General features: G+C 38.5%; 2 protein-coding genes across 7 annotated transcripts in view; one reads left to right on the top strand and one right to left on the bottom strand.

Annotated features, from left to right (window-relative positions):
• The window catches only part of LOC146454560 (uncharacterized), a 69,879-nt gene extending 66,788 nt beyond the window's left edge, over nt 1–3,091 (bottom strand). The window contains exons 1-2 of the mRNA XM_085095290.1: nt 2,987–3,091; nt 479–624 (exon numbers count right to left, since the gene is read on the bottom strand). Of these exons, the coding sequence (XP_084951416.1) occupies nt 479–624; nt 2,987–3,065 (225 nt within the window). The 5' untranslated portion in view covers nt 3,066–3,091. The remainder of the gene's footprint in view (nt 1–478; nt 625–2,986) is intronic.
• Nucleotides 3,092–6,075: 2,984 nt separating this feature from the next.
• Nucleotides 6,076–17,475, top strand: part of LOC146454557 (uncharacterized) — a 123,293-nt gene continuing 111,893 nt past the window's right edge. For 4 of the 6 annotated variants that reach the window (XR_014859237.1, XR_014859236.1, XM_085095296.1 and 1 more), the window contains exons 1-4: nt 6,076–6,206; nt 7,673–7,818; nt 10,800–10,943; nt 12,546–12,693. Coding sequence is in view for 4 of the 6 variants with exons in the window: in XM_085095296.1 (XP_084951422.1) it covers nt 6,095–6,206; nt 7,673–7,818; nt 10,800–10,943; nt 12,546–12,693 (550 nt within the window). In the remaining 2 variants the exon portion in view is untranslated. The remainder of the gene's footprint in view (nt 6,207–7,672; nt 7,819–10,799; nt 10,944–12,545; nt 12,694–17,475) is intronic. The other 2 variants (XM_085095297.1, XM_085095295.1) reach the window with 2 other exon arrangements.

The following is a 17,475-nucleotide window of genomic DNA, read 5'->3' as shown; positions in this document are numbered from 1 at the left end:
ATTGTTTTTCAATGAATAGATGGGATACATGTAGATGTGTTCCACAAATTTTTTTTATTTAACAATACACAAAAGATTTCTGTAACTTGTCCAAAATGAACCTCATTTTTTATAGTTATAAGCGACATTTTTCAATGGGGACAATTGTTGTAAATTATGCTCAAGGTGTGTGCATAACGTACAGTTAATTTTCTGCAGAAGAACTTAGTTGTGTCAACTTAGAACAAATTTAAATTGGATTTAGATGGATTTTTGTAAACTTTGGCCAAAACAGTCTTCTCACCTGATAACAAAGAATAACATAAGGTCAGTATTTGGGAACTTAGACAATTGAAATACTGGAATATACCCGATAATGCAAAACACTTCCAATCAATTCACCAGTAGTTCATTCAGCTCAAAAGGAATAGGAAATCTGCTGAATATTTTTCCCAGTTTGTTATTAGCCATATTTACAATAAATCTTACTACCTTTTACCTCTATGTGTGCATTTGTATCATATTTTGAAATCTGTGGACACCATCCATCAGAAAGTCTAGGTTTCACTGACACAGAGTGTGTTGATGTTGCCTTAAATGAAGTCATCTGGTCATCGTGGCCTGCAATCAATGGTTCTTCACAATCTGGAAATAAAATATATTCACAGTAACCACAAAGATGTACACAACATTAAATTAAACACAACACATTTCACTAACGGTCAACTCTCGCCTTGCGGACACCTTGTCATGATGTACACCCCAATAATACTAAATCTGCAGCAAAAGTAAATAACAGGCTGATGTTTGAATGAAATAAATTTCCGAATTGACAGACTCTCATTAATTATTAAGGACTCTCATTTGCAGTCCTGAGGGTGTCAACATTTACAAAAGGTAGTTGACTATAACTACTGCCTGCATTTGGATCAACCCAGGCTGGCATTGTTGTAACACATCTGCACACATTCAAAAAACTCATAAATAATTCATAAGCCCTTTGACCTATCAAATGGTCGATAAAACATCATGGGTATTGGTTTTATATCTGATAAACCCTCCTCATTATTGGTATGTGGTGTTTAATGTTTTTCTCTTATTAGTATACGGTGTTTAATGTTTTTCTCGATATGCTTATTTCCAACGTTCACAAAACATCATAGTTATGAACTCTCTTGACACACGCTTTTCCAGGAATGTTTTAGAAGCTGTTCAAAAAACTTGCAGCAAGTGTTTTATCAGGTCTAAAACCACTCCGCTTCATCTTGTGGTTTTCAATCCTGATAAAACACTGCTGATGTGTTTTAAACATTGCTTAAACTGTTTACAGACCCTTGACATTTTAAATTAAAATCTACTCCACATGAAAAAGAAACCTCAACCATGAAATAAGAAAGGTTTAGGATTAAGCATCCATCATACCATAAGCATGCTATGGACCAAGGAAAAGAGAGGAGTGTTTGATAGAAGTTAGGTAAATGACTTAAAGCACATAAGTCGTGTGTTAAGAGGAAATGTCTGGTAAGCTAGGTCATTTGATGGATCGATATGTGACAGGCAACCTCCATACTGGTAGTAGGCCTCTTTCGCATTATTTTGAATTTATTGCTTTATGATGTTGTATTTATAGCATTTATTTTTTATATACATATTTATATCTATTGGGGATATATATAGAGAGGAAAACAGCGAACCTAAAACCCACTGAATCGCACTGAAATGGCACACAAACACTGGAAAGACATCAAGGAGACAAGGTAAGCCATTTTTGTTCAATTCATGCCATTAATTTTCGACTCAAAAACATGTTCGTAAATTCCCATACAAACCCTTATAATTTATGCCACTGCCTTTATTATACATGAACAATGACCAGTGTAAAACTCGCGTTGTGACTGATTGAGTGGAGTTTGAGGTTAGAGTATAGATGCACGAATGCCGTCATCAAGTGGTGTGACTGGCGCATGTGATGTGAGTCTAGAGTCCAGCCAGAGTGACTGGTCAAGAAAGTCTTGCAAACTGTTTTTGCAAGTAGGCAAATTTTTACAAGAAAGGAAAACTGTCTAATGAAATATTGGACAAAGACAGTTGAGAGTGACTTCAGCCAGGTTAAAAGAAAACTAGAACTTTGTTGTGACATGTAAAGGAAAGAAATGTTTGCCCAAATTTATCGCCGATAGAAATCTGGCAATGGCAAGTAATCGATCGCAAATCACAGTGAAGCGACTGACACGCTGTAATATTTTGGGGGCCGAAATTCATGCTGGAAATTATAAAGATTAGTTTCAAAAATATTGTTAGTGAAATTATTTTGGATTATACCTTATTTAGGGGATCACAATAATTTTATTGCATGTGTGTAGTAGTCTGAAAGTTTGCTGGAGAGTTTAGGACTCAGCTCAGTCAACGCGATGCTCGCTCACGAAAAATGTGTTGAAATGTCTAAGTTATTGTATAAAACAAATAGATTCCATGTTGCCGTGGGTCTGTACTCTGATAACGCACAGAGGACGTCAAAACGTGGTAAAAACATTAGTCACGCTACTCACCGTTGTTCTCACCATGTTTTGACATCTGATCTGTGTTATTAAAGTACAGATGCACAGCAAAATGGAATCTATTTGTTAAACAGTCATCGTGACACTCAAAGTACATCGTGACATTACAAAGGTTAAACGAAAGCCTTGTAAACGCCCATAGAGCTTGGGCTGCCTGTGTGACAAAATTTCCAACCCTGAAACAACAGACGCTACTCTCATTAAACAGGTGGGAAGGATGTACAGGCTTAAATGGTAGTATGAAAGAGGGAATGCGCTTTTTAAGATCAAGTTTACTGGGGACCTTAAAATTTTGTATCTACAAGCTTTTAGCTTTTCTATTGCACGTAGCTTGTCTAACTTCGTTTTTGGCGTTCGGCAGTGATCAACCGCAAGTGGTTTACCCAGCCTCAAGCTACATACAGCGACTATATATAACGACTATATAACGACAGACATGCAAAATATACCTTGAGAGAATGAACCTCCAGAATTTGTAATCGAAGAAAACAGCATGGCAGCAAAAAACAAGAAAATACGAAGCTCCATTTCACTGTACCGGAGTCGCAAATCACTAGCGTCGCCAGCTTCCTTTCGGAAACAAAATACCACGTGACATTGATCAACCAATCGCGCTGGTCGCTGGTCATAATTTTGAAAAAAGGCGCGAAATAACTCTGGGCCTTCGCGGGGCTGGCTGTCATCAAACGGGAAAAGGATAGGAACGCGACGAGAATAGGCCTATCACTGTTTTCGACGCCATTTTGACGGGTAGGCAAACAGGCTTGAAATAACAGTGTTTGTGTGGAAATCCGATGTCAAATAATTTTCATAAAACATCGCTTCTGAAAAATTTATGAATTGGAAACTTTTCAGGCACTAGGAAAAGGATTTTAAGAAAAAAATTGGAGGGATGTAGCTGTGAGAGAAAGCGTCCAGTCGTGTTTTAAACTTTCCATACATTTCCTTGTATTTTTTCCCGCGAACTATTTTTAGTAGCAGTTCACAGCTGGTTCGCTATACAGACAAATGTATGGAAAGTTCAAAACACGACTGGACGCTTTCTGTCACAGCTACATCCCTTCCAATTTTGTTCTTAAAATCCTTTTCCTAGTGCCAAAAGTTTCTAATTCATGAATTTTTTTAGAAGCGATGTTTTAACAAAATTATTTGACATTGGATTTCCATACAAACACTGTTATTTCAAGCCTGTTTGCCTACCCGTCAAAATGGCGTCGAAAACCGTGATAAGGCCTATGAAGGAAAGCTGATGAAGTAATGTGGATTATGGCAGCAGTGCTTTTTGTAGAAAAATCAGGAAAATATGCTCGAAATGGCAAATTATGCTAGAAATTGTGCTAGCACAATCTACCAAAGCCTCTCGCAAGCCCCCACCCCCTCCCAAAAAAGTGCCCCTTTTGGGTGTATCTCCCCATGCAGTCAACCACGTATACAGAGAGTATCCCCGGGGTGTCACCAGTATCTCATACTGGCCCCAAGTTTGAGAACCCGAAATGCTAGTCATATGTGTTGTTAAGAGCATCGCAGGGGCAAGCTTCTAGGGGGGTGTGGGAGCATGCCCACCCAGAAATTTTTGAAAATTAGGGTCTCCAAAATGGCCATTTCGTGCAATTCGTGTAGTTTTTCAACATGTTTTACGAGCCATTTATTTGTTATTTGTAGGAATCACGGCATGAAAATTAAGATTCTTTTAGGAATTGGCTGATTTTATCAAAAATTCAGAGCTTGAACACAAATGCGGATTTTTACTTAGCGGGCCAGACCCGCCACTGCTGATGTGGGCAACACGTGACAACTGTCATAATGGCAAGAAGTTCGGTGTCCCGCCCGGGTTCGGTGTGCGGCCGAATGCAGACTGTCTAGTACCGAGCTGCATACTTCTTGATTTTCGCAACTTTGAGAACGTGACTGAATTTACTGAGGATTCTGTGCTAGGATCGGTTGATTGGAGTGCTCCTCATTCACTTGCTCGCGCCATTACGAGGTGATACAATCCCCTGTGGAGGCATGTGTTGCCTACGAACCCGAAAAAAATTTAATACAACCCCAGGGGGGGGGGGGGTACTCGGGTATAAACGTGACGGGGGGCTCGACGGAGCCTAATATTTTGCTCCAAAAAAAAAATACATGGACCTTACATTGTGCACCCAAAAAAATACAAGACTGGAAATTTTAGATCCAAAAAAGTACATGACTTTTATACCTTAAAAATGCAATTTTAAGAACAGTATACATACTCTAACTGCGTTTCGGATCTTGCGGGAACTTTGGCTTGAATTGCGTAAGAACTATTACCCTGGCAGTAATTCGAACCCAAAAAAATACGCGCAGATTTTTCAGACCCAAAAAAATACATGGTTAAATCTTCAACCAAAAAAAATACAGGAGTTAACATTTTAGACCCAAAAAAATACGTCGGACCCCCCCCGCCATGTTTATACCCGAGTATCCCCCCTGGGAATCCAACAGGCCTGGGGCCCGTTTCTCGAAAGACCCGGTAACTTACCGGGCCCGATAAGTATATTTTTAAATGTTTTTTCGCCGATTACACAACGATTACAGGCATGTTACTTCGCCAATGTTTTCATAGAATAATAAGATTTTAAAATTTAGTATTCAAAGCTAACAAAAATTGACTTCTGTTAAGAAACATTTGTCACCAAAATTACTTATCGGACCCGGTAAGTTATCGGGTCTTTCGAGAAACGGGCCCCTGGCCTCGGTCTTTGGCGAGTTCAAGTTGACGCGATCCTGATATTATGGGTGGTTTGCATTGCCGCAATGTTGGTGGACAAGACAAAAGAAAATTTGTTCACAACGTTTGCATAAAAATGGAGTCAACTCCAGGAGGAGAAAATCTTTTTGTTCCTGGTATTTCGTGTTGAGTTTTAGAATTCGTCCGGACATTTTTCGCCAGGATTGTAGGTCTAGAAACTTACTTATCTCAGGGAACAGATTAATTAATTTACGGTTCGTTGTTTTATGTTTTTTTTTTTGGCAAACGGACAAAGTGTGAACCAGTCTCCAAGTTATTCAAAGAGTGGGAACTGTATCCAATAGATAAATCGCTACCCAGGGAGTAAACTTCAATAGTTGGAGTACTCTTTATGTCCTTTATATGACTAGATGGCGACTTGCTGGATAAAGTTAAGTTTATCCAGCGGATAAAATTTACCATTGGTTGGATTACATTTTATCTGGATTGTTATCCGTTTTTGGATCAACTGGAGCCTGAAGTTAGAGCCCGTCCACACGCATCCAGATATTTTTGAATCCGCAACAATGTTATCGGATTCAAAAATTTCCACTCTGGGGAGCGGATTCAAAAATTTCTGGATTTGCTTGCGAATTCGTCGGATGCGTGTGGACGATAGCCGTATCCGGAAAGAAAAAGTTGCGGATTCAAAAATATCCGGATACGTGTGGACGGGGAGTTTCGCGCCAAATTTTGAAGACGTGATCTGTCGGGTCCGAGCGAAGAGTACTCATAGTTGATTGGTCAATGTTCATCACGTGTTTTGTCGTGTAGTACCAAAACACAAATAAATAAAATAAAGATGGCGTGTGAATGGGGAATCTTGAGGTCTAAAATGGTTCTTCATTTGTTTGGCTTGTTTCCTGTTCTGTTGTTTTCCTTGCTGGAGAATTCTGGAGGTTCAGTTTTTAAAGGTAATGCGTCCATTTTCCATGGCTTTTTTTATGCATGCACTGTCATTCCAACCCTCCTCCCAAAACGGCGAGCGTGAAGTTTAGTCACGAAATGAAAGCTTATTTTACGTATGGTGCTGTGCGGACACTTGTCAAGGCATTCGCTGTTTGTGAAAGAGTTTGTGCGACAGTGGTGCATGTATAACTAATATGTGGGGCTGTGCGAAATTTTTACAAGCTCTGTTTTGGGAAAGATTCCGCACAACCTAATACATTCAGTTACCTTCACTAACAATATGCATACTATGTAGTCAGAAGCATATAAGGGGTGATATGCTTCTGATGTAGTATTTTGACTGTTTTCATACCAACCACCCTAAACAAACAGCAGGCTCTGAGCAGTTTTGCTTTTACAACACTTCACTAAGTTAATTAGCTGAACATATATGCGTCCAAAGTGGTTAAAGCGATGACATTTATTAAATGTGCAAGTATTAAAAGCTGTCCTTTTACTATCTATGGTCCCAAAGTGCCCATTTTCTTCCTAAAATCACTCTGTCTGGAGCAAGTCACAGCTTCTATAAGATCTATTTTAAAGAGAAATTCAGGTCACAAAGAATCCAACCTGATTTGCAAGTTTTGTCATTATTCTTTGCTCAGTGAGAACCCGCCATGCATGCATTTTTATCCAGAACAAGTGACATGCCAAAAAATTACAATTTTATGCCAGTTATGCCAGTTCTGTTTATTACCCCCTTTGGTTACTTGTTAAATTAAGAATATATCACAAATTTGCCACACTTTCATATGAGAACCATATAAGCTTGGAACCTACAGTACACATCCTTGTAATTTAGTTATAGTAAGGGAAAGGTTTATACAATCCAGTGATGGAATAAATTATAGTTGTTAGCACCAAGAGATAAAATAATAAATAAACTCACAGATATTGCATTTGCTGTAACAGCACCAAAATCAGTTCACCTCTGGACAGCTTTCTCTCGATCACACTTGTCATACTTTATAAGGAAGAAATTAATAAATTATTGGTTTGTTCATAAGAACTGAAGTGTACCATTGTGGCTATGTAAAGTTTTACAAAAACAAAGTGGGTCTAAAACCACTCGGCTGCACCTCGTGGTTTTAAATCCCAATAAAAAACTCAGCTACTCGTGTTTTGAACATTACTTTAAGGAATGCTTGACATTTTAAAGCAACGAAATATTGAAACTGCCATAATTTGTTCTCGCTGAAGGAATGCAAACTGTGGATCTAGAGGCCAGACCTTAAGTTTTATACCTGGCCTTGGTGATGTAGAGGTGAAGAAATCATTAAAAGCAAAGGGTAGCTGGTTTGTAAATGGTCTCTAAATGTTTGGCTTAAACTAATAGACAGTGCAAAATGGTGGCAATGACATGACATTATTCTCTACTGCTTTTTATTCCAAGAAAAATTTGTAGTTAATGTTGATTGTTCTTGTTTACAAGATTGTCAAGATACACTTCTTGCTGATCATGATGACCAAATGTATTCTTTCAAAGCTACAGCAATAGATCCTGTCTTAGTGCAACCCAAACTTTTTCAGGGATGGTGTACAACTGTAAAAGGCTCTCAAAGATTTGAAACCATAGAGGTAAATTTTACATTGTAAAAACAGGAGCTAAGACTTCTTGTTATTAATAAGTAGCTAACCAGCCAGACTTGTAAAATCTTGTCTGGCTGGTTGGCACTCCTTGAAGTGACTATAGCCCCTATTAGGTGTCAGATATCAAGTTGAAAAAAACATTCGTCAGTGTAAAATGTTATGGTTTTTGATTGAGTGTCATTGAAACAAATCCAAAGTAATTGCTGTAACCAATCAAGACAGAAGTAAACAGACACGTACTGGCTGGACCTATCAGAATTTGAAGCAAATGCATGTTACCAGCCTCTAGTGTGGGAAAACACATGCAAGCCAGCCATGATTCATTTTTGTTTAGCTTCTTTTTGGTTGAGAAAATGGCACAAACTTTGCAGGCCAATCACAGAGCACAGTAAAAACAAAATTAAATGTAAAATTACTATATTGGCACTCAATTAAAATCCCCTGTATTTAATTGTCTTCTTCTTCTTCTTCTTTCAAGAAACCCCACCTCCTTCAAAAATGAATTTTCTTGTGATAGGGGGTCGTTAAAAGTAAAAAAAAAAAAAAAAAAAAAAATTCTTTTTTATGAACCCATGGGAGAATAAATGGGCTGAACAAAATAATTGAGAAAAACAAATTTAGAGCAGTTTCATTGTCCACTTTAAAACACACTAAATGCTCCGACTTTGCTTTACTACAACGAACAAGTACATTTTGCATGTATATGTTGTGTTTCAAATTATTTTTACTTCCTTTAAACCAGATAATGAATTTTATTTCCCTTTGTCTTGGATTATAGTGATGTACTGCATAAGGGAAAATGAAAATTTAAACTGGTAGTACTTGAAATTTTTTAAATATAAAAAAATATCAACATTCATATATTCCATCTGGCCCAGAGCCTGAGCCAGAGCCATCTAAATTAAGGACGGTGCCTACTAATACTGCAGCTGCTATTTTTGGGCAGTTTATGACTATGCGGGAGAAGTAGATCTTCGCAAGAGCTATTGGAATCCAAAAAGAAAATTGAGGTTAACCACTCATTTTTTCCATTTTGAAGCTTTATTATCCCTGAAAAATGCATGGTTGCCCCCCCATTTTCTTTCTGGATAGCAAGAGCACTTGCTAAGTTCTGCTTTCTCTGCATAGTTCTAAACTGGGCAAAATATAATAATAATAATAATAATAATAATAATAATAATAATAATAATAATAATAATAATACATTTATATAGCGTCTTTTCCCAGTGGTCTAAAAACGCTTCACAGAAGGGAAATTATAAATATCCCTGTATTAGGCACCGCTGATAGGAAACCGAGTATTTTGAGATGCGCAGAAGGTATGCGCAGTTACAAAAGTAGGCACCGCCCTAAATAATGGAAATATACCTAATGCTCTAAATATGACATAAGTGCCAGCTTGCAACCATCTCCGCTTGTGGTATTAAGTCAAAGTTTTTAAACATTCTCTCTTTTTTCACTTTTTATGGGGTGGTCCGTAGAAGGGATCAGGAGAGGTTAAAGTCCTTGGATAAGTCTGTGACTTGGAGTCCATGGACTGGGAGTCAGTTTTTTTCAAGTTACCCCTCATTTAGCAGCCATGCCAATTATTAGTACCCATGGCCACTGGTTAGAAGCAAGGACTTAAAATATGGAGGTCCTGAGTTATTTGTTATTTTCTTGTTTTGCCACTAATAAATTACATTGAAACAAAGGAAAACAAATACACATCATTAATTCAAAAATATAGTTAACTATTATGAAAGGTGTTTGTCATCGTGGTTTAAAATGATAGATGAGTTAATCGTTTGTCTCACGATTGAGTCACAAAGATGTGGATCGCGACGTTTCGACCGCTATATTGATTGGACACAGCAGATTGGACACAGCAGAACACAGCAATGCGACGGGCCACTATCCGCTCTGGGATGAGGTTAAGTTGATTGACCGAGACCCACATTGGTACACCCGTAGGGTTAAAGAGGCTATTCACATTAGACTTCACCCTGACAACATCAATAGGGATAATGGAATCGAAATTCCGGAAGCGTGGATGCCCACGATCAAACAACACAGCAGCCGATCGGTACCAAGGTGGACGGCCAAGGGAACAATTTCTAGTCTGAACGACGATAATCGAAATCCTCCAATCAACAACAGCCTAAGAGAGGATCGAAACGCACCAATCAACACAAACCAAGGTGCTACTTATACTGTCACACAATCAGTCGACACCATCGCCTGATGAAGAACAGCAGTATGGTGGTCGAAACGTCGCGATCCACATCTTTGTGGCTCAATCGTGAGACAAACGATTAACTCATCTATCAATATAGTTAACTAGTTACATATTTACGAATTTACAACACTTCAAGCCACTAGCTGTATTTGCTAGATTTGTTTCATGGTTGAAATCCTCAGCCACACTTTGTAAATAGCCAAAAGATAAGCCCCCTGCCATTTGGGACTTTTAAAGGTATTTTTGTTTTATAATTTGTATTATTTCTTTCCATTATTTATACTGTCCCCAATTAGCACTGCGGTGCTAAATATTTTGACACTTAAGGACGGTGCCTAGTCTTTTGTTACTACGCATACGTTCTACGCATCTCTAGTTACTCGGGCTTCCTATGGGTGGTGCCTACTAAATTATACAGGGATATTTTTGTGTGGTTTAAAACTATGTAGAGAGAGCAGAACTTAGCACTGCGCTTGGTATCCAAACAGAAAATTGGGGATAACCATTCATTTTTCGGAGATAATAAACCTTCAATTTCGAAAAAAACGCCATACATTGCTTACCCCTAATTTTCTTCTTGGATTCTCTTAGCCCTTGCTAAAATCTGCTTTTCCCTCATAGTCACAAACCACGCAAAAATACTTTAATATTAGTAGGCACCGTCATCAATAAGAACTGGGATTGCTTCAAGCTTGATTTCCCACAGATCTCTGCATGAGCTCAGTTGTTTGTGTTTATTTATAATTTACAGATTGATTTTAAAATGCAAGTGAACATAACTGGCATTGCTACTAAAGGATATAAGGACGAATGGTTCAAAAGTTATAATATTCGCTATTATGATGGATCATATTGGTATCCTTTAAGGGAAACAGAATTTCCATTTTTACCAAAGGTAGGTAATAACACTCTCATATACACCACTGAAAAAGGTTTTCAGGAAATCCATAAGCCTGGGTTTCTCACTGTTGTGGTGTTTGTGAAATTACGAAAGGCTTGAAAGAAATTGTTTCAGATCATGTGGGCAACCTCTAAACATCTTAGTTTGTAACTCTGTTGTTCGGCAACACATTAAGGTTAGTTCTGCTCTCACAGGGTTTAACATTATTTTTTTGCAAATTACCGGTCACCTACCGTTACTTGCTTAATTGGAAAGCCCTCTAAATTCTTTAACTCTTCTGGCATAGCGTGAATATCTTTCCCCCAAATATTTAACAATTGGTTAATTTGCTTATGCGTCAGCGTGCTTCATCAAGATATGAAGCACGTGGGAAGTTTGGAGAGCACGAAAGATGCGTAACAGTTGCTCGAGGCGGGGGGAGGGGGGGAAATCATGAACGTTTTCTCATTTCATGTGGACCAAAGTCGTCCCTTTGAATCTGAGGTACACCGTTCATTCTTTATAGAAAGGGAGAGGATGGCGGGGGATGAGTGAGAATAATAAATAATAAATATAATAAATAACCTTTTTTTACCCTCGGCAGTGTTTATAGCACAAGTGCTAGTGGGGCCGAGCATTAAATGTCACAAAGAAATAATTTAAATTGAAAATAACATGGTTAAAAATCCCAACTGGCAGGAGGCAGACCAGCTGGCTATTTACAAGCGGGGCCGAGGAGTTGAACTTGTGGCTACCGAGAAACAACTCCCTCTAGTGGTCAGAGCGGGACTTGAACCCAGGACCTCCGGATTTCAAGTCCGGCGCCCTAACCACTCGACCATACTGCCTCATAAAGAAGTGGAAAACGTTGTGCATGTTTCTACAAGTTATTTCAACATGCACCAAAGTTTACAATAAGATTTGATGAAACATAAAGCTTGGTTGTGAGCATCCCCTCTGTCATTTTTAGGAGACTTTTTTGCACAAGTTCTACAGAATTTTAGTATAAATCTACTAGCGTTCTATTATGAATGACATTCTCTGATTGGCTATGTTACCTGCTATCTATTCTGTGATAGATAGTGAGTAGCGGTTGTCAACAAAATTCAGCCCGCTTCTTCGCATTTTCCAAGTGTCTATGAGGAGGATTTGGATAATTTACTTGTTAAGTTTTGACCGACTAGTAGATTTATACTAAAACAATTAGATTATTCTCTCTTGATTTCTATGCATGATAGCTGATTCAGGCTGCGCCCTCATCAGCTATCACGCGATAGAAATCTCGAGCCCATAATCTAATTGTTAAATAGACAAATGTAGTAAAGGGTATCTCTCCCTGTTCACTTTAACAGTATTTACAGTCCTTTACCAAGGTCCCAAAATCTGGAGCTCTCTTCCAATATCAATTTCTTCTTTCATCTAGTTTTTTCACCTTTAAGGAAAAAATGTTGCAGTTTTTATCTGTAAAACCATGAATTAACCAAGCCGCGCTTATGCAGTACCATGTTTTCTATTTTTTTTTTTATTAATCATGACAGCCGAGGTGGCCTCTGTTGTATTTTGTTTGTGCAGGTTATTGAACGTACGTTATAGATGATTAAGTTTTTCCTGTTACAGATCGTTACTTCAAAAGGCACAGACCGTGGAGCCTTTGTTGTGTACTGGTTAAGTTCTGTGCTGAAGGCACGATACTTGAAGCTTGAAGTCAGCGTTGGTGCTCATGAGAGAGCCTGCTTGCAATTCGAGATAATTGGATGTGATGGAGGTAAGCAAAACTTTACAATTTTTGTTTCAAAGAGCGTGGTTGGTTTAGATCTGCAAGTTCTGTAAGTTGTATGTATGTGATCCAAGCTGTTTTTACCAGGTGCTAATTATCATATATATGGAGGTTTGTGTGGTGTAGTGGTAAGTAAGTAAGTGGTCTTTATATGAAATAGAAATTGATACATACTTGCATCAGACGTGTAAGTTAACAATAATCAAAAATGGTAAAGAACTATAACTTTTAATCAAAGTTACAAAAATTGGAAAAGGCATCTATTCATATACGAGCGTTTAAAGTGTTCTGTTCTGACTCGTGATAGAATGTAGTTATGTCTGCGGTTACGTAACGTCCTGTTCCTCCGCATCAGTAGCAGGTTGTTTAGGCATTGGTCACTATCGGTGCTGATTTAGCTCCATAGTTTCATGTCCCGCTCCCTGATTACGTCTGTAAAGGGACTGTAGTCAGCGGTGTAGCCTGATTTAATCGCTCGTTTGCAGAATTGTCAATACGGCTCATGTACTTGGGTTCAAAAGCACAGCCCCACACCTTGATACCGTATGCAAAAATAGACATGATCAGACTTTCAAAAACTCCTTAATAATCCATAAGCCCATTGACCTATCAAATGGTCGATAATACATCACGTGCAGTGACTTTATCGATAAGCCTCCTCCTTATAAGTATGCAGTGTTTTATCAGCTGATAAAACACTCCTCATTAGTATGGGTTGTTTTTCTCGTATGCAAATTTACAACGTTCCTAAAAGCATAATTGTTATGAACTCTATTGACACGTGCTTCTCCAGGAATGTTTTTGAAGTCGTTCAAAAAACTCGCAGCACGTGTTTTATCGAGTGTAAAACCACTCGGCAGTTAGCTCGGTGATAGAGTACCCATAATGTTTGCAGACACGTTGGATGTACAGTCTAGAGCTAGCTTTCTCCAACATAGTGTGCTTCCCAATTGCAAGGATCCATGCTAAAGGTTTAACGTCTAAACGTTTTAGCTGAGGCTTCCTCTCTATACCTGAAATCGGTTCAGGCGGGACTTTACTTGGTTTTTCTTTACAACCAGGAAATAGGAGAGAGATCCTCGCAGTTAGTACACAACTTAAGCAGTTGCAAAAACACCAGCATCGCAGACGTCATAAGTGCGAGTGCCATCTTTTCCCAACTGCTTTAGTTGCATACAAACTGCGAGGATCTTTCTTCTATTTCATCTGTCATCCGCATTTCAAAATATACGTTTCATATATTCACATTATATTCATTATATTCACGGGTATATTACGAACTCACAATATGACCAGCCCCCTGTTCGCTTGATAGCTCGGAGGGTATAGCACTGCACCGACATCGCAGAGGTCATGGGTTCGAATCCCGTTCAAGCCTGAATTTTTCTCAGTCTTTCCTTTTGCAACTGCTTAAGTTGCGTACTAACTGCGAGGATCTTTCTTTTATTTCATCTACCTTTCATCCGCAGTTCAAAATATATGTTTCATATATTCACATTCAAAGTTTGGTCAGTTGCTCAATGGTAACTTGATCCTTGTATTTGATCCACTCTTAAGGATTTAGGTTTGTTTACATAAGACCTTTTCTTTTGTATCTATATAATGACCCTGATATTGTGTAAGAGAAAACACTTTACACTTTTTCATGCATCAGCCCAGGGAAAATAAAAGCTAATTAATGCCTACACAAATATCAACTAAGAAAATTGGGGGGGGGGGGGGGGGGAGGCAGAAAAGAAGGTGAAGTATTTTATAATCGTAATTTAATTCCTCTATGTGAATACTTATCCATTTCCTTGAACATACTTATTTTCAGTTAATTGTACATCCTACCGGTTCCCATTAGTAACTGCATAATTATTATTTATTTTAGCTTTTATTAAAGAGACAAGTATGATAACCTCAGCCTATGGTTCCTTTTTGGGCTTCCTTGCTCGCTACTTTCTTTTACATGTGTTCAGCATTAGTATAAATCATTGTAACTGAACTTGACTTGGCCACGTATCCCTGACTCCTTTCACTAGTACCACGGCAACAAAAATCAAAAGATTGAAATAAGGGCCTTAAAATTGTAACTTTAAAGACTGAGAAGTATCACCTTACAGGTTTTCCCAGTCATTTTATTTGGAGATTCTTGTTGTTTGTTCTCTGAATACTCGCTATTGAGATATGAAGTTCAACACCATTTCTTAGAATTTATGATTACTTGGTTATTCAGTTACATATTTTGTAACACGTACCCTCCTAAGCTGTATGAATTCGCCGCCACATTTAATCGTTTTGAGCTTTGATTTTCTTCAATGACTGAATGTGTGCACCTATCGATGTTTTCCCCAACCCGGGGGAGGGTGGGCATACCCACGGGCATTTGACATTTTCATTTTTTTCGTGTCAATAGCCCCTACTGTTGGGCGCAATTTTGTGGTCAAATCCTCCTACCCCTGGGTTTGGGCAGTGTTAAATGTATTTGAGCAAACTAAGGCACTCTTGTTAAATGCACATTTTATCGCTGCCATATCTCCTGTACAAACATGAATTTGAAATATAATGCTCCTGTTTGGTTAGAAACTATGAAATGCTCACTCTAGAAATACATGTACAAGTCAACTTTGACCTTTGTGTGATAAACATATTAATAAAGCTAGCAATCTGAATCTTTGAACTCTCCTGCAGAGAGAATAACAAAGTGTTGCATTTTATCTTTTGTACAAACATGAACTTGAAAGACCAGTAGACATTGTTTTTAATAAAGTCTTCAAGTCCTCAGCTTCTATGCTCGCACTCGGGAGATCAACTAAATTAAGTAAACAAATTTGTAATTACCACTTTGTGATGTAACGGTGGGTAAATCGTTCCTTATTGTGCATATTACTGTAAAGGTAAGGCTTCTTGCTCTTTTATGATTGTTGTTTTGGTTGAAGGAGTTTTACGCGGACAAGGGAGGGATTTTTCCTTCCTGTAGGCTACAATCGGTTCGTTTTTAAATATTTTTGCAAAGCCAGGCTGGTTTTGAATAACGATGCCAGTTCTTCATTAGAACCTTTTTTTAGATTTGGTAAAGCCAGTTTGTAAGTAGTTACGAATGACCGAATGGTAAACACTCATTCTTTTTCTTTGGTTTTGTCCGAAGAGTCTTATTTCTGTTCAAGAATTGAACTTCATTGAGAACATTTCCAATAAATGATTCAGGATAGCCTCTGTTGTAGAGCGTAGTTTAAAGTCTCGTTTGCTCAAAATTCTCTTGGACCGAGTTAGTCCGTAGGAGGCAAAGTGCTTCACCCTTTTTTGTGTTTAAAGGGTGGCAGGAGGAGAAGTGAGTGTATTGGAACATTTCGGTTGGTTTAAAATGAGTGTGTACTTCTAATAATTTAAGAGTTGAAAATCGTGGGCCTTTGAAGACCTTGGTGTCAAGGAAAACAGCATTTGTAGATGACAGCTCACGTGTAAATTTTAATGTTAGAGTTAGCGAAGACAACGAAATCTCGGGTTTCTCTAGATGGTATGTCCCACACACTGACGACGTCATCTAATTTTCCATACAGAGGGTTTGAAAAGGCTAGCAGATAGGAGTCATTCTTCTTGATCGGCAATGAAAATGACAGAGAAGGCGACGGCCATTTTAGTTCCCGTTGCGATGCCGTGAATTTGTACGTATTGTCTTCCAGCAAATTTGAAAGAATTCTCTTCTAAAATGAGTCGTATTAATTCCCTTAACTGGCTCAGGGAATTGGAGGTTCTGACCCATAGTGTATTTCGCATTGACGCAAACAACGTCCATTCCTTCAGAATGAGGGATGTTTGTGTTAAGAGAACTAATGTCAAGTGTAGCTTGTAAAGTGTTGTCTGTTATGGGCGTGTTTTGATGAAATTTATGAAATCAGTAGTGTCTTTCAAAATATGATCCTTGACTTAGTCTAACTGCGATCGGTTGTAAAAGTGAATCGACAAAGCTAACAAAACACTCGGTTGGGCCACTGTTGCCGGAGACTATTGGTCGGCCGACCGGAACTTTCTTGTGTATTTTAGTTAGCGTGTAGAGTTCCGGTATGCGTGGCTTATCCTGAACATCATTTAATCATTTGGAGCTCATTGAATCGATGTGTCCCGAACAGTATAAGTTGAGAACAACTTGTTTGACTTTTCGGGCTGTCTCTACCACAAAAGGTGAAGGAAGAAGTTTATAAAACTGATCGTCTGATAGTTGTTGTTAACCTTCGTCGATTTTGTCAGCGGTATTCAGAATGACCAGGGTCGTCCCTGTTGCTTTTAAGCGCGTTTATGGTGATTTTTTCATCCGGTGTAATATTTTCAGGTTGAGGACTGAAAACCATAGAAGTTATTTCTAAGTAGCTATTTTTGCATCCCAGTCTGTCGAGTCCGCCATGTCACGGTTCAACACCCGCAGCTCGGTTCTTCTCAGTTCAGTTCTCAATTGATAAAAAAATTTGGATCGCAGAAGAATAAAACAACAACAAGATTAAAATGTATTAAAACGAAATCTCGACAATGTACCATCTGCGTCACAAAAAGCTGCATTCAAACGTATATATTGCGATGCGGTAAATCTTCCATTGAGCGATCGGCACTTCCCTAAAACAGATTGGAGACTGGTAACCAGTAAATGTCAAATCGCCCGACCCTGGGGGCTCCGTGATGTCGAATAAAATCAAAATCCCTACCCATGGGCTGAGAACTCGAGTCAAATGCCCCTGTATGCCCGCCCTCCCCTGGGTTGGGGAAAACATTGATAGGTGCATAAAAAAAAATATC

This window comes from Pavona decussata, unplaced genomic scaffold (genome assembly GCF_977016875.1).
Source record: "Pavona decussata unplaced genomic scaffold, jaPavDecu1.1 SCAFFOLD_300, whole genome shotgun sequence".
In the NCBI taxonomy this organism is placed as follows: domain Eukaryota; kingdom Metazoa; phylum Cnidaria; class Anthozoa; order Scleractinia; family Agariciidae; genus Pavona; species Pavona decussata.
The sequence above is the reverse complement of the archived record's forward strand: the minus strand, read 5'-3'. Positions and strand labels throughout refer to the sequence as shown.